Here is a 22,795-nt window from a genome sequence, read left to right as displayed (position 1 = left end):
TTACAAAGTCAATTTTGAAATACCATCATAAAAAATAATACTACTAGTAAGTATTGTGACCTCGACTGTACCCATACACGTGTTTTGTGTCTTTCACTAGGAGCTACAACATTATCTGTTAAATACAATGTGCCTATGTAAAATTTACTAGATTTCATTTCCTTTACGGGTTATCCGTGGAAACTCTTTTACCTATAAAACTCATTCCGATTCGCAGAAAGGAATTTTAAACTAATATCTGTATAAAATCTTTGTCTGTCCATTTTTGTCCATATAGGTCAAAGCAAGGCAGCAATTGACTTTTATAAAGCCGACAGTAGCTTAAAGTTCCGTTGTGCTACTCAGCGTCAGACCTAATGCAGTATTTAATTATGAAATATTTTTTCACTTGTTTACACTTATTATTTCAAACTTACACATTATCCTAACTAATATTATAAATGCGAAAGTAACTGTGTCTGTCTGTCTGTCTGTCTGTCTGTCTGTCTGTCTGTTACGCTTTCACGCCAAAACTACTGAACGGATTTGAATGAAATTTGGTATACATATGGTCTAGACCCTGAGAAAGAACATAGGCTACTTTTTATCCCGGAATTCCCACGGGAAAACATTTTAAAGGCGAAGCGAAGCTCGCGGGGACAGCTAGTATAATAATAAATATTATATTAAGTACATACTTACGCACACAAAACTTTCCTCCTTACAATCTTCGCTTAACATAAGTAGGTATAGCGTTTGCGACAAAAGTACAATTATGGCATAGTTCTTTGCGACAATAAGTAAGTTAACAACGATGACTAACTTTACTTGTTAGCTTCGTTACTGTCGGGGAAAGTTTTCTACGAGTCCCTCGTGGGGGGTGTCCCACCTAATTAGCGCCAACTTAGGAAGCTGTTGGACTGTTGGTCACCACAGGCAGTTTTTGTTGCATCGGAACCACTGAAAAAAGAATGAAATAAAAGTGTACCTTATACTGCGCTCACGGGCAATGAAAAGGTTCCACTAAGAAAAGCTCCGAATTACTCCTAAACGGAAAAGCTAGCTTATGAAACATTGAAGTACGTTTAACAGAGCATAGCATCAGGATATTACCAACTAAAACGGTAATATTTTGTTCAAATCTTAAATTAAATGATTGAAAAAATTGGGGTTGTTTGGTGTCGGCATTTTGTGAGTGGAATGTTTTCATCTCCCGTGAGTTTATTATAGTATAGACTAATAATACCTACTTTATGCAAGCGTGGATTTGCCTTGAATGTCTAGCCGAAATGAAATTAACTTATAGATTCTGGGTACTAGATATTAAGAGGCAATTTCAAAAATTTCAGTTTGATTTAGCTAGCAGTTTTCAGAAAACCCTTTTAATTTAAAACAGAAAAGTCCCACTTGCCATTAATGTTCCATATGTCACTAGAACTTTTTCTTGCTCGTGAGTGAGTGCAGTTTCTTAAAAAGAAATATTTTTATTTTGGATACACTTTGGGTTGTACCTAATACCAATATTCAAAAACTATTATAACTTATTTATTAATACTACAGGTAGGTTAATATTTCCACACTAGAAGCAGGAAAAATGGCTTACCATAGTTATGTATGCTCCAATCTGCGCTATGGATTAATTTTGTGGGGCAATTCAACTAATATAAATCGGGTAGTAATAAAACGAGTGACTGTAAATTACAGTTCTAAGTGTCAAAATTAATTAATTTGGGTTATAGAATTACTAAGTGAGCGACTGACTGCGAGTGACGAGAAATCAACAGAACAGCAACTTACAAACATTAATTTGAGTTACTTAAAATACAAAATGAGCAGCTTCATAATATTTGAGCGACCTAATATTTGTTTGAGTGTCAACGTTACGTCCTGCATTTTTTTCAATATTTGGCAAATGTATTTTTTATACTGAGCGGCATTTTATCTTAAATTAAGTGTTTCGAATACAAAAACCACTTTGAAAAATACACTAATGAGCAGAGTATAAAAAACATACACTCACGCCTTGTACTAATGTACTCCCTTGCGGGGTAGGCAGAGGTGCATTGCTGCATCCACTTTTCGCCAGAGCGTTATGTTAGTCCCAATGTAATAGGGGGCGGGCCTATTGCCATTTTACGGGCACATCCAAGACCCGAGAACAAATATCTGTATTTAAACAAATATCTGCCCCAGCCGGGCAATCGAACCCGGGACCATCGGCTCAGTAGTCAGGGTAAGATAAAAAAGATAAAAAATATTTATTCGGTGACTAGCACCACACACCAAAAATACACAAGGAAACAACAAATAAAACAAAAGAACTTATATGACTAAACTTATAGTATAGTTTAATAAACTGTTTTGTCCCTCTCTAACAAAGAACAATTTGTTCTTTGACAGAGAGGGACAAAACAGTTTATTAGTTAAAACGTGTTGTAACTTTTCTATGAATAAGGGGGTAAATCTGTAGCATTTTCGTTGCAAAGTAAAGCAAAAAGAAGCGTATCAAAATAAAAAAAACATAAGCCCTCAAATAGAATATCAGTAACCAATAATCATGAATAAAGCAGCATACAAAACTTTGCTCAAAGTGAACTTTTTAGTAGTTCGCTAAGTATAACCTCACTTAGAAAAATCGAATTTATCTTAATATTGAAGTTGCCCTCTCTGTATTTCCAGTCGCTCACTTAGTAATTAAGTCGCTCGGATAAAATTTTAATATCTGAAATGGATTTATCATAATCCACTTTTTGTAAGCTCGTTTTGGATTTTATTATAAATCAATATTCGTCGTCAGTTTAGTTAATTTTTCGCTTACTAAAATTCATACCGCTCAAGTTATTAAAACAGTATGTCATCATCAGTCGCAAACTTTTTTTTTGTTCGCTCGTTTTATAATTCCCCATATAAATCTAGTATTTCTAGCACAAAAAAAAGCCTTAAGAGCATTATGTGGAATAAACGACTCTACCGTATCATGTAGACCATATTTTAAAAAGCTAAAACTTCTCACTTTGTGTTCATTTTACATATTAGACATAACGTTATTTATAAAAAAGAACACTGGCCTTTTCAATCCAAAACCGGAATCTTATAGCCGGCGACTAAGAGACAGATTCAAGAACAAATTAGATCTCCCTTTTGTTCGCAATGCTACCACACACAAGAGTGTATATCTAATGGCTGTTAAGATTTATAATGCTCTACCAAAGGAAATTACGTCTTTAGCAGTGGGAAGATTCAAACAGGCACTGTCCACATGGTTAATAAATAAATGCTATTATAATCTAGATGAATTTTTTAATGATAAATAATATTTTGACATGTTTTAATTTTAAGTTTTATTCCTACTATTTTTTGATGCCAGATGCAATGTATAATAATATAATATATTTGTTTTGTTTTATTTGTGCCATTATAATTATTTAAGCTATTTTTTTTGCATGTTATTGTTTGAAGAATAATGTCATTTGAAATTAATAATGTAACCATCTTTATGTTTATTTATATTTTCTTTTAATATTATGATTTTTAAATTTTGATATTGTACGCTTTGTTTAAAGCAGATTGTGCCTGTTCATCTTTTGTATACTTTATACATTGTATACTTGTCTAACACCTGCAACTCACCTGTGACCACAATCGCAATAAATATATGGTTTCAATGGTTTCAATAGGCACATATTTAACCTTATAATTATTTATTTTGTACCAACCTGTTGTAGGCATTTTGTATAAGCCAAAATTGGTGTAACTTTTCCGAAGTGGCACAACAGTTTATTACCGGCTGCGTCTATTTGCACGAAGTTTGTTGAAATGGGGTAAAATTTAAAATTTTCGAGTTTCCACAAGTTTAATTGGCTAAACAGATTTTTCGTGCGCTCTGCGGAGCTGAATTTGTAAGGAAATTCATAATCTACTTATATATATTTTTAAAATCTAAACTAAATCTAAACACAATGCATGATGAAATTAGTCGTAGTTTGACACATTTTATGAGGGCTTATTCTTGTACTATGTTGAGTCTATGTTATATAATAATACATTTTGTCTATGTATAAGGATACTTACCGATGTATATGTAAATATTAGGTACCTTCTATAAATATCGTCGAATAATACCTATAATGTGGAAAAAGACTGCAAAATCCCTGTCAGATGGGTAATGCTCCTGGGCACAGTTGTATGAAGGAGGTGATTTAAACATACCTACGTAAATAATACATAGGTGGAAGTGGAATTTAACCCTCTATAAATCCCTCCTTGTTTTAAAGTTGAACCCGTTGAGTTAAGGGAGAAAACCATTTAAGTGGCCAAGACTAATTACGGGTAAACACAATTACAGGTAGACAAATGAAAATATTTAAATAATATTTGTTATTTGCTGCCATATTATTATTTGACCGCATGAATCATACCTAATAATAATTTGTGGGGACATCTCACACACGGCCGTCCGACCACAAACTTGGCAGAGCCTGAATATGATGATAATCTCTTTAAATACCAATTTGTGCAGCACATCTTATTTATTCTAGAGCCGTAATTTATAAAAGCGACTTGCCTACCGGGTTAGTAGAATCCCCATTCACCAAACGTAATGAATGAGTTTCTACTGGATATCCTTATCCTTACACAACTTAGCAATATGATCCCGTGAGAAATCAAAGCCTCAATCTCAGTAAGAAGATTGCCAACAACGAAGTATGAACATAAATTATTTTTGCATCTTCTCTAGGTATCTTTATATTAACTCGTTTATGTCTAAGCGAGTATGTACGTAGGTTTTATAATAGGTTTTCCGCTTTAAAAGGTTGCTTTCCCGTGAAAATTCACGTGACTTTACCATGGGATATTGAAAACTCTCAACAATTTCTACTCCTTTCGGCTTACAATACCACTTTATAACGCCTATAATAGCATCGCTTACAATACTCTTTTTCGAACCCTCTGTATCACTGATCAAAATATTACGGAATGAAAATCACAATCAGTGCCATCTCCTGATAATGTTTAGAACTATTGAGTTCTAAACTTTATAGCTTCGCCAAAATTGTTAATGTTTTCCTCACCACCCCAGAGATGGCACTGTTTCATTTTTTCGTTGTAGTTCAAAGCCATCTAGTGGCGAGGTATTGAACTTGCAAAATAATTTTTGTACTTTTGGAAATTATTTTCACAATCCTGCATATAGATGGCGTACCATAAAAAAATACATATTTGTGTTTAAAAACATTTTCTTACAACTGCTGCTGCTTTGTTCCTCATGTTAACTCCAATATATAGAGAACCTACCTCCTACCTGCAATTTTACAATCGAAAAGTTAATGTTATTTTTTTCGTCAAAAACGGCTGTTTTAAGCGTTTTAATTTTGAACTTCTACACTTTGTTAAATACATAGGAAAATGATGCCCTGGATAACATATGCATAGGTTTTTTATTACTTACACAATTCCCACTTTATACTTGCTTTCTTTCAGCTGTTATTATTTAATATTCGGGTCCTGCCTACGTTCATCAGATTCCTTTGATAAAATTTCATCATGTAAACAGGGAGAAACTCGCAATAAGCAGAAACATTACATTTAATGCGAAAACGAGAAAAAACTAATCAACGTCCATTAACCACAGACGGCCGTGGACGATAATAAAATCTTCAAGAAATGAAAGGAAATCTAAATTTTTACTCCCAAATTCTTAAGCGGGACCACTAATGAAACCGTTTACGGCAATAGCTTCTATCATTTATTACGTGAAAATATGGACCGAGTAATATTAAGGGTAGGTTAAGTCTGGCCTTTGAGATATTATTGTAATTTTTCTTTACTCTGCAAAGGGACGAGATATAATGACGATGAATCATGTAATTCGTTATACTTTGTGTCAGCGTGGACATTATTATTAGCTTTTGTCAACTGAGAGTTCTGCAATCCTTGGTCGGTTGTCGGCGGATGGTTGTGAAAATTATATTTGCTCTTCTGCTGTTCTTGTCTGTATATTTTATAAAAAAAAATAGGGATTAAGGTAGATACCTGATAATTGACTATAGATGTTTACTAGACATTTACTTACGATACAGTTGACAATATTCTTACCATTTCATTTCGGCACCCTTTATTAGTGTAGGCAGGTGGGACTCTCGAAATACCATTGAACGAGAGCTGTCATGCTATCAGAGCCTCTAGTCTTTGACAAAGTATGTGATCGAACCTGTAGTTACCTACTAGACGTACAATAGCTGTCAAAATATGCAAGCAGAAGTGTCAGTGGGCTGGTCATATCTGCCGAAGAACTGATAACCGTTGGGGTAGACGAGTTCTCGAGTGGAGACCACGAACAGGCAAACGCAGCGTGGGACGCTCTCCTGCCCGGTGGACTGACGACCTTATATAGGCGGGTGGCGGGTAGTGGTTGGATGAGGAAGGCCGAGAACCGAGTGTTGTGGCGTGGCGCTCCTTGGGAGAGGCCTATGTCCAGTAGTGGATGATTATTGGCTGATGATGATGATGAATGAGACGTACAATACGCCTGATACAACGAGTCGTGGTTAACGCAGCACCTCTTTGAAACTGTTTGGAATTTGGGGTATACATAATACCTATATTATTTTGTATTAGGATTTATGCTCGATTATCAGTTTTGTAGGAGCCAATTTTAAAGGCACTATTTTAATTCTAGGATATAAAACGTATGTTCGAATTATGGGATCGTAAATTTTGAATTACACTTTATGACAGTGCTAAATTTAAAATAGGTGCACTGCACTGCCTCTAGAATAGGCATATTGAGGATTTTGGTAGGTAAAATAATTAATTCATCAATATTACAAACAATAATAATTTATTTCAGTTTAGTTTTCTATTAACAACTTCATAAATTCGTTTGGTTTACCTACTTCGTATTGTTCACACTACTATCTAAGTATTAATTCGTTAATAATTGCTATTGAAAGTCCCAGCCACCAAATCTGCGCGGAAAAACGCAGCGATGAATCTGTAAGTAAAATTATATTAAGTATTTAATCATTTTAACCGACATGGAATTCATAGTGTTTACCTGTTCAACATGATTAGGATCTGATGTTCTGCTGCTACACGGGTTCGTTATCGACGGAGATAAACATCTCTATAATTGTGTGTGATTGGTGAAACGCGCATTGAGTGAGTTTATCGACGTCGATAACAAACCCGTGTTGCAGCCGCTGGTAATCCGTTTCATTTCCGCCTCACCTCTGTTGAAACTAGCTTCTATAATCGACGCATTATACATCTCCGAGTCTCTCAGAAATATATAATTGCAGCTGAACCCGACGCTATCCAACCGGTCATTCGACCTGAATGTGATTCTCAGGAAGTTGTTCAATGACGTCGCCCGTAGGTCTTTGATCTGCCCGCAATATCTTCGGCTTTCTGAGTCGATCATTTGACTGGATATTTGCAGGTAGTCGCTGGCTGAGACCGCTTCGCACCTGAAATGAAGGAGATAGAATTTTTAAGATAATAATGTACTTTAATGAGACGGCAAAACGGGTTAGTTATATTTAGGATGGAATAAGACCGTAGACGGACCATTCACCATCTTTCTTTTAAAATTAGTAAGTACGTGCAGACGTTCAAAAGTTATGAAATTATTGTGTTTAACCCAGCTCACTTCAAAATAAGACGAAATACAGTACTTATACTATTCCAACTAACCCCCTATCAGTCATTGAATCAAATTACATACAGTAATTAAGTAACTGGTTACTTATGCTTTTTCATCGTATTAGTTCCAGCCTGTAAATTTAGTTATAATAAACAAATTAATACTTACGGCACAACGCCCTCCACATCAAAGTAGTTGAAGTGCAAGTGAACCCGCTCATTCTTATCCCCGTAGAAGAAGTAATTGCACTCGGTGTCCCGCGGGTACAGCCCGGGATAGTTTGGTGACGTCACGATCCCGGTCCGGTCCTCAGAACTGTTGAAGACGAAAGCGCAAGGGAACTCTAGCAGCTGCTTCCCGGACGCTATCGCGTAGTCTGGAATGAAAGAGACGGTTATGAGATTCTAGGTGTGTCTATTAATTATGTCTGCCACGGAAAAGCACTCTGACTGGCTCAGGGTACACGAAAAGAGTCTAATCTTTTCACGACGGCGACAAATCCTAGCCTATGCCGTGTGTGTGTCATCGATTAGTGTGCTAGAAAAACTAGAATGTGTTGACTATTCATAGTTAGTTAGTAAACATAGATAGTGAAATTGATAATATTATTCACAGTCACGTTCATGAACTTTATTCGTAAATGGTTAAAAATACAGAGTAATTAATGCATGCTTATTGAAATAAAAACATTGAATTCATGGTTTCTCGAAGTTCAAACACTCCGGCTCTCCGGCACCAAACAACAACAAATTTAAATCTAAGCTGTTACGTTAGTAGCTGCGGCTACTTTACAAACTTATTGTGAAATATCGTGGTTTCGAACTTTAAGCTTCTACTACCACATATAACTTATGTCTAAGTAATGCATGGGCTAAACTTAAACCTGCCAACGAAATTCAGCGCGAAATATTTCACCTTCAAACAGTGTTTAGCTGTCAATACGTCAGTGAGATAAAACTATTTACGGACGGGCTTACCTTCAACAAAAGAATAGGATATTTTGAATCCCCTACTGGTTCTAGAGGAATAGATTCCCCGGAATTCTATCGATAGTTTTGGTCCGTTGGACATGATTGGCTTCGGAGTCTCGTCGCCGCAGTAAGATGCCATCTTCTCCTGTCTTCCGTCTACGTACAGAAATATGTCTAGGGAGTCCATACTCTCGCAACTGGAACAAACAACACTAATTAGATTTCAAGCTCACAATGTCGGCTGGGTAGTGTTTGTAGTCGGTCAGATAGAACCGTAAATACTGTAATAATAGATGTACAAGGTAGGTTTACAAGCTTATAGCGGGTCTAATTGACGCAATTTTTTTTATTTATTATTGAACGACATGCAAAGAAAAAGGGGCTACGAATATGGAGCTATTATGTTGATGATAGAAGATTGGTTAGGAATTTTACAGATTCTCACTTTCATTTAACTTACTCAACAACATGTTCACCGAAAATAGGCAGATGGAAGTCTTCAAACACCAACCGCACGCGCAGCCTGCCTCGGCCGGTGAAGCTGTAGTGACAGTGCGAGTTCTGAGGATACGGGGCCGGGTACTGAGGCGAGACCAGGCGCCCTGCTCGACCGTCGTCGCTGCTGAACTGCTGATGGCACGAGGAGGCTGCGAGAGGCAATTTGTCACATTTTAGTGGTAATATTGGATACATGCATAGGTTACTTATTTAGTTAAAAGCCCGTCCACCTACCGCCATCAACTACCTATAATTATGTCGGCGGCCTACTCACATGCCCACATTGTGCGAGGGGGTTCGCGCCAACAGACCTAGGGGTCGAAGTGGTCGCCATGGCCGAAATCGGTCGGACCAATCATTATCACTTATTAACCTAATACTAATCGGAGGGTGAAAAGCAATGAATGAATTATAGCTACGAAACTAATATCGTAGCGCGTAGGCATCGTAGCAGTGCTCGTAGCGCGGCATAGCACATAATAGCGAAGGCATAGAACAACGCGGACTCGGGTCTCAATGAGCGAAGGCAAAAAATTAAAGTAATAGGTATTAAAGTCGATTATGAAGGCACAACATTTTATTTGGCCAATGTCGAACTATAAACATTTTGCCAGTGGAAAAATAGATTTCTAATACACTCGCGAATAATTAAAACGTCCCAGTTACACACAGTGTAACACACATAGAGTCGAATTTCAAATATATCGAACGTTATCTACTATAACACGATAATTATAGTTTGTGTCCTCAGATCGACATCATTGACGTTTCACAAGTGCTTATATCTTTCACAGGAATTATACGGGGCCTCGCCAAAGCCTCGCCAACTTGAAAAGATTGAGGTGCATCCTAAAAGCATTTTTCTGCGACTTCTTATCATAATTATAATTACGACTTAGAAAACACAATTAGGTTACTAGAATAAGTAGATTACAAACTATCTTTTGTTTTATTGATTTATTAGCCGCAACTCTCCACTAACAATAACGTCAAGATTCCATTTATATCCAGACGAAATAAGTTATCTTTTTGTTTATCGAGTCCCACGGGGGTTTGCCCAAGAAAACTTTTCGCTTCAGGCATCCGAGGTCATAATAAATTCAGAAGGAATGCTGTCATACCTATACATAGGTAGAGGGTACATAAAACATTCTTATTATTTTGATACCAGGTATGAATATATGATTTAAGACGTTTTCTTGGATAGATAGTGCGAATAGTTTGATGTTTGTATGAGTGGTGAGTTAAATTCGTATTTTAATAGAAATTCGGGTTCGTAGATAGCATCTGCGAGTCAACGACGACACGACTAGTAAGACTTAGGTCTAACCCGTCTTGATAATACTCACAATACGGTAACTAATCCTAGAGCCACGTCCTATAACATTGAGACTGACATAATATCATTGGTGAAAAGTGTATTTAGCAATGTTAATTTAACATTCTATTATTATTATATTCTCTCAGGTACTTACACCCCCACAGAGAATATAATAATAATAGAATGTTAAATAAATTTTCAAAACTTTAATGCACCTATCTACTACAGTCGCTTTAGGAGTAATTTGGGACTATTTTCACTGGAACTTTTACATTGCTCACGAGTGTAGGCATATATTTTTGTATGAGATAAATGAACGGGCACTACGCCGTCTCAATGAGCTCGCGGACCAAATAGACGTGTTTACATGCACTGAGAGGCAGTTCACAGTATTATTAGCATATAGGATATCTTACCTAGTTTAAATACCTATTTAGGTATAATTATGTAAGCAAGTAGGTACTTAATTTCTGTTTTAGTATTATATTTTTATTGTAACTTGTCTATCGAATTGGCTTAGCTGTAAGGGTAGACTAAGTTATTGAAATAAATAAAGATACTTACTTGAATAATTGAATAAAATATTCACTTACTAGCAGCACTGACTGCAGGGCCGAGTCCCGATGATAACGCGTCTGGAGCGCTGGCCTTTCTCACACCATCTGCTTCTGCAAAGAAAATGTTATTATTTCATCAAAAGTTTTATATCTTTCGAACACCTGGGTTTTAAATTTGAATTATGCGCGCGATGTTTTTATTCTCTATTCTTCGTGTAGTTTAAAATTATAGAACACGGAGTAGGTAGATTGATTTTCATTTCAGTGTGATATACCTATACTTAATATTTATTCTAGTCTGTAAACTTTGGATTGAAGACGCGAAAAATTAAAAAAATATTATTCCTAACTTAATAAACACGTATAAATTACCTACTTTACATATCTACTGATACAAACTTATGTAAAGCACTATGGCACAATTTTTCATCAAAAACTGGGTAACCCATTTTTTACTTTCTCGCAGTTTGATTGAAAAAAAAAGTATCGATACAGTTTGATTGCGCCTAGTTCGATTTGTATGCTTTTTTTGTATTTTTGATCCATTTATTATGGAACCGTCGCGTCGGTATCGCTTTTCTGAGCTGTATGCTGATAACTTAGTGTGTACATTACTCTTGAGAAAAACCTTACGTTACGACGTTTCTCGCGCCCTTAACCACTCGTCGCATCGCAGCGATAATATCGCCGTGTGGAAACACCTTCTATGACAGAATAAAAAAATGCGTCTCACAATTTCCTCGCCTGTAGATACGGCCACTTAATAAAACTTTGGAATATGTTAGTTAGTTGCTAATGCTTACTCAACCTGTGCTAGTGTTGTCGATGGGCTGGAACTGGTAGCTCGCCTTGAACCCCTGTCCCGGGGTCTTGGAGTTGGCTGTGAACTGCACCAACATGTCTGCACCCGTTGACAGGATCTCGTATCCTGTTAAACGGAGTCACTATGAAATTTTATGATCATGAAATTGACGACCGAATGGCGTAGTGGTTAGTGACCCTGACTACTGAGCCGATGGTCCCGGGTTCGATTCCCGGCTGGGGCAGATATTTGTTTAAACACAGATATTTGTTCCCGGGTCTGGGATGTGTCCGTAAAATGGCAATAGGCCCGCCCCCTATTACATTGGGACTAACATAACACTCTGGCGAAAAGTGGGTGCAGCAATGCACCTCTGCCTACCCCGCAAGGGAGTACAGTAGTACAAGGCGTGAGAGCGTGTGTGTGTGTGAGATGCAAGAATCAAGATAAACCAAATTTTAAGCACCACTATCTATCATCACAACATTCACAACCCATCACGTCCCTAATACTGGGGCACGGAAGTTTTTTTTATCACCGTCTCCTGTCCAATAGGTGACCGTGTCATGTGTTGCTTAATTTCAGTGAATCAGTTACGATCACTGAAGCTAGTTACGGACGCTACATTGTAAGTCCTAGATAGTTGGCTGATAAAGAGATGATGATGGCTGAACATAGTCAAATAATAACACATATTATCTAGAAAGATACAAATCAATCATTTATTTACTGTTATAATAATTTCTTACCAACAATTTCATTGCAGAGCATCGCTAGAACGGGCGCCGTGGAAACTCTTCCGTCGAACACTTTTATAATGTCCGCTCGGTTGAGGCAACTGCACAAAAATGAAACACAAAATATGTACCTACATATTTAGGTGTTACTCAATATAAAACCATTGCACTACGTGATAAAAATAACTATCTCACAAAATTTATTCCAGAGGCGCCTAAAGAAAATTACAAAAAAATAAACTGACTAGTTTGTACTATGGTACCTGTAAAATTTAGTTTTTAGTGTAGGTACAATACAAATACACACATATACTAAAGATACATCTTGACTTTACTTTCCATGTTTGATAATAATATGCATTATTACATAATATCTTGCTCTAGATATGATATGACTATTTCTAGGTATTTCGACAAAGGGATGGCAACAAAGCTCCTTCATTTCTAGCAGGTGTCTAATGACAATTTTGTAATGAAACCCTGTCTCTTGCCGTGTCAATTAACTTGCCTAAAATTAGTAAGGTAAAGCTTCAATGATATGATTTAAATATCTAGTTGAGTCTGTCTGTCCTGAATATATTTGATGAGTTTATTTGCTTTTAAATAAATTAAAATTTTACAAATAATAGAGTAATTTGTGAACAGTAACTTGCCAATGGTTTGTTTGATGATTAGAGGTTTTTACTTGAATACTATAACTTGTAACAGTGTGTGTGTGTGTACGGTGTTGAAGTTAGATACCGTACCTTATACGCAGTGCTTTAAAATTTAAGTTACCATTACGTACTAGGAATTAGTTTTAAATTTTACCTTTCATCGCCTTTCTGTAGAAATGATTCTTGAAATAACAATTTTATCCTTTCATTTTGTCTGAAACAAAAAAACTTGTATTGAAAAACGTTATTGTGAACCGTTACAGTTCAATGTATATTTTTTTATATATGTACTATAATATTATCTTGAGTAGAAAGGCGGACTTAAGAAACGACCATTTGCCACCACGCTGGTCCACTGCGGGATTAGTACATATATCAGGCGGTTTTCTTTCAGCGAAAGATGGTATACATTGCACATTAACTCATTAAGAATTAAATCCGAATATCATTTGACTCACTACTCACCTACCATTTATCCAAAAAGAACTAAAAGAAGTAAGTACAGTATGGGGCAGAGAAACCTGACTCCTCTCAGAAGCATTGTTACTATGAGAAGAGGTTCAGGTTTCTTGGCCCCTGACCGTACCTCTAGAAAAGCTTCACAAACCTGGCATGAAAGTGGTAAGTGCACCGCACATTGCTGGGGTACGTGGAGGGATAGCGCGGGCTGTGGTGGTACAGCAGCCCTCTCTATCCAGAACCACCAAAAGAAGTACAGTCAGTTGCATAAGTAGCTACACACTTTTGTACCTTGTAAATCTGAAAAAGCCCATCAATTCATTGAAACAACATTTGACAAGGTACAGAAGTGTATAGCTACTTATGCAGCTGACCGTACCTTTACAAATTCTTCATTAACAAGCTTCACAAACCTGGCATGAAAGTGGTAAGTGCACCGCACATTGCTGGGATACGTGGAGGGGTAGCGCGGGGAGTAGAGGCGACCGTGTCCTCGGGTGGGGGCCGAGCTGAACGAGTAGTCGCACCACGTGTCCGGGACGGGGACGCCGTCCGTCTCGAATAGACCTGGAGGAAGAGAGGGTTGCAGTAATAATGATAATGATATATGGGTGAGAGCCCATAAACGATGCTTTCGCTAGTCAGATCAGTTGCTGTGGCCAAAAACGGTCTGGATATATATAAATGGGGACATCTCGCACAAGGCTATTCGACCCCAAGCTAGACAGAATCGGCTCGTATATGGGTATCGGACAACTGATACATTTACTGTACAACCCGCGCTACTTATCCACATATGGTCAGGGGCAGAGAATCCTGACCCCGCTCAGAAGCATTGTAACTATAGGAGAAGGGTCAGGTGTCTCCATTGTCCATGAAAGTGATAAGTACACCGCACATTGCTAGGGTACGTGGAGGGGTAGCGCGGGGAGTAGAGGCGACCGTGTCCCCGGGTGGGGGCCGAGCTGAACGAGTAGTCGCACCACGTGTCCGGGACTGGGACGCCGTCGGTTTCGAATAGACCTGGGGAAATTGCAGTAATAATAAAATATATAGGGAAATGTCCTACACGGACATCCGACTCTAAGATACACAGAACCTGGCTCATGTACCTATGGGTATCGGACAGCTGATATATTTAGGCTGTTTTAAACAGCATGCGGATTTCATCACGCACGCGGGATGGCACGCCATTTTCGCGGGTCTCGCGTGCATATTCCACGCGTTACAATGAGAACTTGTATAAACGCGTGGGGGGCAATCCCGCGTGCGTGATCAAATCCGCATGCTGTTGAAACAGCCTTACTGTACAGCCCGCGCTACCCATCCACGTACGGCTAGGGCCAGAAGAACCTGACCCCACTCAGAAGCATTTTTACTATAGGAGGGGTAGCGCGGGCTGTAGAGCCGGCCGTGTCCCCGGGTGGGGGCCGACATGAACGAGTAGTCGCACCACGTGTCCGGGACGGGGACGCCGTCCGTCTCGAATAGACCTGGAGAAACGCAGTCACGTTGTGAAGGGGAAATAATGTGGGGGAAAGGAAATTCATAATCTGTATTGTAAATTTACAACAAGGTTAAAATTGACTTTGAAACACACGAGTTTCGACTCTTTACGTCGGGCAAAACGTTGAAATTCGTCTATAGCAACGTCAAATATAAAAAAACTATGAATATGGGAGTAAGCGTTAGTTAGACTTTTACGCTGAAACTGATGTAGGGATGGTGATGAAACTGAATAGTGTTTAGCTCATACCTATATTTTTAAATAAATTGTCATCGATGGTGATTTTTTTACAGCTGCTTACCTGTAAACGATACATACTAGGTACTGACAGCTTCGAACTACGCACTACATAGTCTAAAATTGTTAATAAGAAAACTGTGTATAAAATATGTGTTAAATTACACACATTACCTCAAATACTAAAGTGACATTATGTTTAGCAGGAATATAATCATGTTCACGATTAATTCCAAGACTGGCCGGTAGCCGTACAGCAATCAGTAGCACGTATGCTGGAGATGTCCATTTAAGCCTCTTGTCAACATAGGACATGTCTCTACACTGGACTTTACAGTATCTAGTACACAGTATCTTGATCAATTTGGAGTCCACCAGAATTGGGTCACTAACGATCAAGATACGTAGCAATCTCGTTGATTGAAGATTTTCAGCGATCACAATCTAATAGAAACTTTCTGTAAAGTTCTACGTTGCGTTTTAGTGGAGTGAACTATAAATTATAGTGGAGAAGCGAGTGGCTTTGGTACTCGATTGGCTGAAGTATTCGTATTTTAGCAAAAGGGATAAATCGAAATAACTACTTATTATAACGTCTTTTATGAGTACCTAGTACAATATCTAATTTTAGCTAACTTTTATTAGTTAGCTGAGCTGGAATGTGATTGGGTCAACGATTAACATTGTACCAAAATAGTTTTAGAAAATTTTGGATAAGATATAAATCGTTCTAAATTATAACAATCTTTTGCTTTTTACGCCACAAAATCAAGGCTTTCCTAATTATATTCTCGAATAAGAACACCGTAAATAAACCAATACTGTCTAGAGAATGTATGAAAGAAAAAAGAGTTCCGTAGTTAATTATTTTACAAGAACCGTAAGCTGCAAGGGAGTGTTTCCGGATACCTACAAGAAAAGGAGGAACAGACATTTTCCTCTAAGAGTCTTAATTAAGAAAACTGAATGGTCTTCGCAAGTACTAGACGAAGAATCGAAGTAGTAATTGGATCGTTAAATCGGTATTTTGCCCTTTCATACCGGCTTGCCTGGAAAAGTGCAATCGCAACAAATGCAGTTAAAATTTAGATCATCATTATATTTAAAAAAAATATATGGTAAAACATTAAAAGTTAGGGTTCGCGAGCTTATAGTTTATTACATTATTTTGCTTATGAAAAATGTTTTCCATAATATATATAATTTTAAAATAGACAGATTTGGCATGGTAGTTTTGTACTATTTTTTATTCATTATACTTATATGATCATTTCTCTATTTTTATATAGTTACCTATTTATAAATCTATCAAAACCAGTCCAAATTTTACTGAAATCGCTTTTCATTTCCACGACAAATGCGCTTGGCATTTTCATAAAAGTGTTCACAACTAAAATGCTATTGCTCGTTCAAATGACCGATTCCATCTCAGAGACCAATATTCTGGTCGGCCACTAAACTGCATGCAACGGGAGTGGCTACCAAATGGCGTGGAAACTGCGAGTGCTATTGCTTTTGTGCTCGCTGTTGTCATGTCCGGGGATTTTTCAGAGTTCCGCTAGCGGTTCAATTATGTATTGAACAATTAATCGTTCTATAGTGTACGCTGTACTGAATATCTTCCTCAGCTAATTGTAATGAAGAGAATGAGAGAGCTAAAAAGAAGAATTGCGTAAATTAGACTACAAAATTATGACAAGTCTGTGAGACTACGGTGCTACGCCACAGCGTAGTAACTACTACGGCGCTACGCCACGGCGTAGTAACTGCTACGAAAGCGTAGCTTGGCTACGGTGTAGTACTTACACAAACATGAATTTGTTATTGTAAAAATCTTCTGCTTTTGGAGTGGAGTCCTTCACAATACATATAAACCTTTATTTACAATTAAGTAGAAACATTTGTCGATCCTCAACTATTTAGGGAAATAATAACAATTACAGTTCCAACCAAGAACAATTCCCTCATAACCTAAGGAACGCTAATCACTACTCGCGACTTGCTCTTGACCGGCCAAGTCTGACTAACTGCGAGCGAGGAGCGCACATCTGCTTGTGTAAGGACCGTAAATCCGTATTCTATTTTCCTAAACGTCCAAGATCTGTTGAGAAATCCGCTCTCACGAGCTCAAAAGACGTCCGACCTACTGGAGATTAACTTGAGATTCTAAAGTTTAGCTTAAGATGCATTGGAATGAAAATAAACTACCAATGGATAATGTTTAATGCAACTTAAACTACAAATGGATAATGTTTTGTGCTACTTAACATCGTAATAGATGGGGCATGCTATTTAGTTACCTAATTACTTGTAAACGTCCTATGTGTTGTTTACTTTATACACCGTCCATCTTTTAAGTGCTACTCGGCCGCATACAAACATAGATTTAAATACATACACAGAATCTCAAACCAAACGTATGACAGCCCATTGTCTTTCAGAGCTAAAACATATTTTTATGTAGCCTACTGTTAGGTAAAGACCTCCTCATAAACTGTTCTCCGTTTGCAACCACATGCTTCCTCCAACCATTGATGCATAAACCTATCGAAGTACACAAAAACAAAAGAACATCACACCGCCACTTACGTCTATCAATAAACTTGTAAGTCCCAACGAAGCCGGTAGCATTGGTCTCTTTCCCTCCCGTGTGAAACTCCAGGACTAGCATGGGTCCGTGAGAGTAGATCGGCGGAGGATTATCCATGCGGCTCCCACAGAGGAGCTGAGACCAGCTCGAGTACTCGTTGACGCCGGGGGGACCCGGTCCACTGGTGGACCCTTCCGAGTAGACTTTGATGTAGTCGCCTCGGCTGCAGCTGTTGGAAAAAAGTACATAGGTATGTTAATATAAAAAATGCATTTCCTTAGTTCTGGAAGAGGTCAGCGAATAATATGACTAGCAAGCGAACAGAACTGTTTTCGCTGTTTTTTGTTTACCTAAAATTCTCCGGGCCCTAACGGGCCTTCAATGTACTAAAAGTCAGTCCGTCTGGCTTAACGAAATATCAGCCAATCACAGCGCATCATACTTAACTTCTGCCTAACTTAACTTTATTAGTTGTGAAACCTGCACTTACGGTACAAAACACTTGCAAATTTATTTGTGTATCCCATTCTGACACGGACAGGGTTAAGACTTAAGACACCAGAACTTAGTCTAACCAAATAACTTTCGTGCCCATTTACAAGGTGCACAGGTAAAGTTGTGCACCTTTCGTGAGTTTCTGCCTAACGTGCGTCTTGCGTCTTGAACTTACACTAAACAGGCGAGACTTAACAAGAGGAATACGGTGTTCCTTTGAAAGGAAGTGAACTCGAGTGCTCTTGGCTCTAAACATAGAGAACACACACATTATTAAACGTTACTATGAGCAGCTTTTAGTGCCTGGTGCCGTGTATGGGGGAAATTACGGCGAAATTTAATAGTAAAGTGGAGTTTAATAATACGTCTAATCATCTATCTAGCGAGCTTTGTATTTGACGATATATTATTTTATTACACTACATTATAGGTAAAATGGTCTATTCTATTTTTCTTTGGCGGTATTACGATGGTTACAACGTGTTGGAAAAGTATATTTGCTTACATGGCATTTTAGAAAAAAGTTGGAATAGACCTTTCGGCTTACTATACCAATTTTGCAAAACGCTGTATTGGTAAAAAACAGACTTCACGACCAGTATGATTCTATCCTAACTAATATTATAAATGCGAAAGTAACTGTGTCTGTCTGTCTGTCTGTCTGTTACTCTTTCACGCCAAAACTACTGAACGGATTTCAATGAAATTTGGTAACATACGGTCTAGACCCTGGGAAAGAACATAGGCTACTTTTTATCCCGGAATTACCATGGGAAAACTTTTTATAATATTATGTGTTAAACTAAAACTAAAACCGCGAAGTTCGCGGGAACAGCTAGTTCTATATAATCCATTCGCTAAGATTGTATTTTATTTTATGTTCGACTTTTCACACTGAGAACAAAAATAAAAGCTACGCATAAAGGAATCAGGAAAATACATTGTTTACTTAATGTTGGCGAACATTTCCGCAACAGCGCCAATATCGTATTCGTTTACTTATTATTCGCACATTCTAGGTAAAAAAGTGTGCGGTATTAATATCGTTTACGCCTGTTTCTGATTTAAGTAATATTACCTAAGCTTGAATATGTAGCCTGCATTGTTTTTTTACATATTATTATCTAAACATGTTTAGTACGGGTGGATTATTTTTTTACTCTCGACGTATGTATCACGTTATTTTGCTGTTTCAGTGCGAGTACGGGCAATGATAAAGTTCCACCAAGTTGAGTTGAATATTATGATTTTTGTGCCCCGGAAATCGTTTTAAGGCAAAGCGAAGCTCGAGGGAAAAGCTACTTAACCATAAAAATCAACACATACTTTCATGAAACACTGAAACTATAGTGGGTGGACTTTTGTTACTCAAACCTCGGTATATTTGTTATATATATGTACTATACAAAAGAATAACAAGGATTGCCAAATTCCGCGGAAACAAAGAAAACTGTACAGTTTTACAAGCAACTACGGAAGTGGTTAGCTTGTTGATAAAGTAACTTTCTGAAACACATTCTCCTACCAGCGACTTTGGTTGGCATTTTATTAATTTATAACACCTATCCAAAAATAAGAAGGCAATTTTAAAAACTGATACAATAACTTATATTATCGTGTTTTTTTCGGTTTACCATTTCGTAACTCTTTTGTACTCTCCAATCTAGGTATAACATATAGGTTTCGTGTCTTATTTACCAAATAATATAAAGCTATAATGTGCGTGTACAAAATAAAATATGCTGTTGTATTATTTTTAAACAGAAATCGGGCGATCTAGCCAGTATATTTAATTAGTCCAGTTGAAAGTTTGTTCCGAACTCCGCTCACAATGGTCCCCGGTCCCGCATTTGGCTCCAGCTAATGTACAGTTTAGTGTAAAAGTTGTGTGTATTGTACCGTACGTATGAACATATTTCCTACTTACAGTTATACTCAATGGTGTTAAGTTCTTGTACAGAGTTGTAGATGTAAGGTTGTTAGAAAAAGGGTTTTGTGAATTTCAAAAACTCGAAGGCCAGAAGGTGTTCAAAGTGGTGAGCTGCCGAATGATTATTACCTGAATTACCTATTTATGTAAGTTATAATTTGAAGTAATTTGAAGGTATTATACAGAATTGTCTATTACAATTTTCTATTCGAATTATGTTGGTACCTACTGATATACGAGTATATCAAATATTGATCTGTTCCAAAACGGCGACACGGCTCGTGAACTATCACGGCTTTTTTCGGGTAGTTGCAAATAAATAAACAACATTGTACTGTAGAGATTTTAATAAATTTAAATAGTTATTTACAATAATAAAAGTATTTTCTAATAAAATTCAGATATTTATATACATAAATTCGGTAGATAATTGTTATCTAGCAATTATATGCAGTAACTCTTGCAACTGCACCTACCTGCTGGTCAATACCTATCATCTACACAATTGACACTGATAACTGCACTATGGTCTCTACACAAGAGCTATTGGAGCAACAGAAGAATATTGAGAAGATGATTGCTGATCGCATGGATGATTTTGAGAGAAAGCTGAAGTCCTCCAACTCAAGCAGGAAGCCAGAGCTTGATGATCTCTCCAGGGATTTCAGCTTATTCAAGGACTCAGTCATGCCCATCCTACGTCTGATGCACGAGCAGATTGCTGGCCTAGTCAGGCAGGTGGATGAAATAGACACCCAGAGCCGTCATAATGCCCTTCTGTTCACTGGCATTGCGGAGGAGAAGGAGGAGGACCCCACGGCGCTGATCACACACACTGTTGTCACCAAGATGGGTCAGTCACATTTTGATCGCTCCAGCATTATCCAGTGTGTTCGGATTGGAGGCATACAGGACCCTGAGAAGCCCAGGCCTATTCTGGTGAGGTTCTCAACTCCATCTATCAGGTCACTAATATGGGATAACAAGAGGGAACTCAAATCTAGTCCCATTATCATCCGAGAATTCCTGACCAGGACACGGCAACGCATCTTCATGCGGGCCCGCAAGCACTTCTGTGTCAGGGCCTGCTGGACGAGAAATGGTGCCATCTTCATTCAGCTCGCAGACACCAGGGTGAAGGTAGTGTCCGAGCTGGAGTTGGACGAGCTGTGCAGCAAGCACCCGGCGGTGGCAGCGGCCCCCGCTGCTCGCAAGACGCCCGGCACCAAGCCCGCCTCGAAGCCTGGTCCCAGCAGAGTTGTGACTCCAACCACGGCGTCTCAGCCCCCAGTCGCGCAACCTGCTCCAGTAACCAGAAGTAAAGCCGGTGTTCATAAGCGTTGATTCTCATTGTGCTTCAATTTCAATTACTCTTTTCTGGTACATATTTTCACGGTTAACGCATTGCATTTTTTAGTACTTGCTCGTAACGTAAGGTAGAAGGTAGGTTAATTTATTTTTCCACACAGCAATGTGTTCCTTATTTTGTCTTTGCTTGTCACAAGGACTTTGTATATATAACAGGACTGAGTACTCGGAACCCAAAAGCGAGCCGAGCAGAAGGTGTAGTAAAGAGGCCGTTTGTCCCTTTCTAATAAGGTGACCACGAAATTTGTGTTAGGTGGGACTTTGGGGACTTGTTCTAGTAATATAATTATTACAGTGATCAAAAATTGGGACCCAAAAAAATATATTTAAGCTTTATAGGTAGACAATAAATGGATAATTGTACTAAACAATCGCTACCGTAGGTCAACAAAATCTTAGTCACTCTTCGGAGTTGCATATATCGGAGATATATATATCTATGACAAATGAAATTATTTTGTGATTATCAAGGACGGTGATAGTTTATATCCCATTCCACGGGGAAAGACATCTGATAGAACCGTTATTACATTCGAATAAGGCTAGTTTTTATTGGTATATTGGCTTTGACTTATCAAATGTCTTTCCCCGTGGAATGGGATATAGTAAATTATGAAAAATTTAAATAAAATACACTGTATTTATGGAATTTATTTTTATTATTACTAAACATGGCTAAACAATATTGTTTTATACAATTCTGCCGGAGGCCAATCTTACAGCCTAAATTCTTTAAGGAATTAGATTTTCCATTATGGAATAAGTATGTTAAAATTTAAATATGAATTAGCTAATGCCTTCACAACTGGAACTCATGTATGGTTCTTAATTACATTGAACTGGATGATGATGATCTATTGTGACACCGGAACAACATCTTCATCGGCCATATTTTTTTCTTATCTTCATTCTTGGGAAATCTGACAAAGAAATAAAATATATAATTAGTCATGGCACATTGAAAGACAGACGGGCAGACAGTGGAAGCTAGGTAATAGGGTTCCGTTGGCACCCTTTGGGTATGGAACCCTAATAACATGGTT

The 22,795-nt window shown here is 37.9% G+C and overlaps 1 protein-coding gene across 1 annotated transcript in view; it reads right to left on the bottom strand.

Moving 5' to 3' along the window:
* Positions 1-6,866: 6,866 nt before the first annotated feature.
* LOC105389996 (suppressor of lurcher protein 1) overlaps positions 6,867-22,795 on the bottom strand; it is a 58,376-nt gene continuing 42,447 nt past the window's right edge. The window contains exons 5-15 of the mRNA XM_048621734.1: positions 17,959-18,188; positions 14,039-14,192; positions 13,321-13,380; positions 12,523-12,611; positions 11,780-11,899; positions 11,008-11,082; positions 9,056-9,242; positions 8,602-8,792; positions 7,793-8,000; positions 7,210-7,448; positions 6,867-6,973 (exon numbers count right to left, since the gene is read on the bottom strand). Of these exons, the coding sequence (XP_048477691.1) occupies positions 6,894-6,973; positions 7,210-7,448; positions 7,793-8,000; positions 8,602-8,792; positions 9,056-9,242; positions 11,008-11,082; positions 11,780-11,899; positions 12,523-12,611; positions 13,321-13,380; positions 14,039-14,192; positions 17,959-18,188 (1,633 nt within the window). The 3' untranslated portion in view covers positions 6,867-6,893. The remainder of the gene's footprint in view (positions 6,974-7,209; positions 7,449-7,792; positions 8,001-8,601; positions 8,793-9,055; positions 9,243-11,007; positions 11,083-11,779; positions 11,900-12,522; positions 12,612-13,320; positions 13,381-14,038; positions 14,193-17,958; positions 18,189-22,795) is intronic.

Source organism: Plutella xylostella, chromosome 6, assembly GCF_932276165.1.
Source record: "Plutella xylostella chromosome 6, ilPluXylo3.1, whole genome shotgun sequence".
NCBI classification, from domain to species: domain Eukaryota; kingdom Metazoa; phylum Arthropoda; class Insecta; order Lepidoptera; family Plutellidae; genus Plutella; species Plutella xylostella.
Note: the sequence above shows the minus strand (reverse complement) of the source record. Positions and strands in the feature narration are given on the sequence as shown.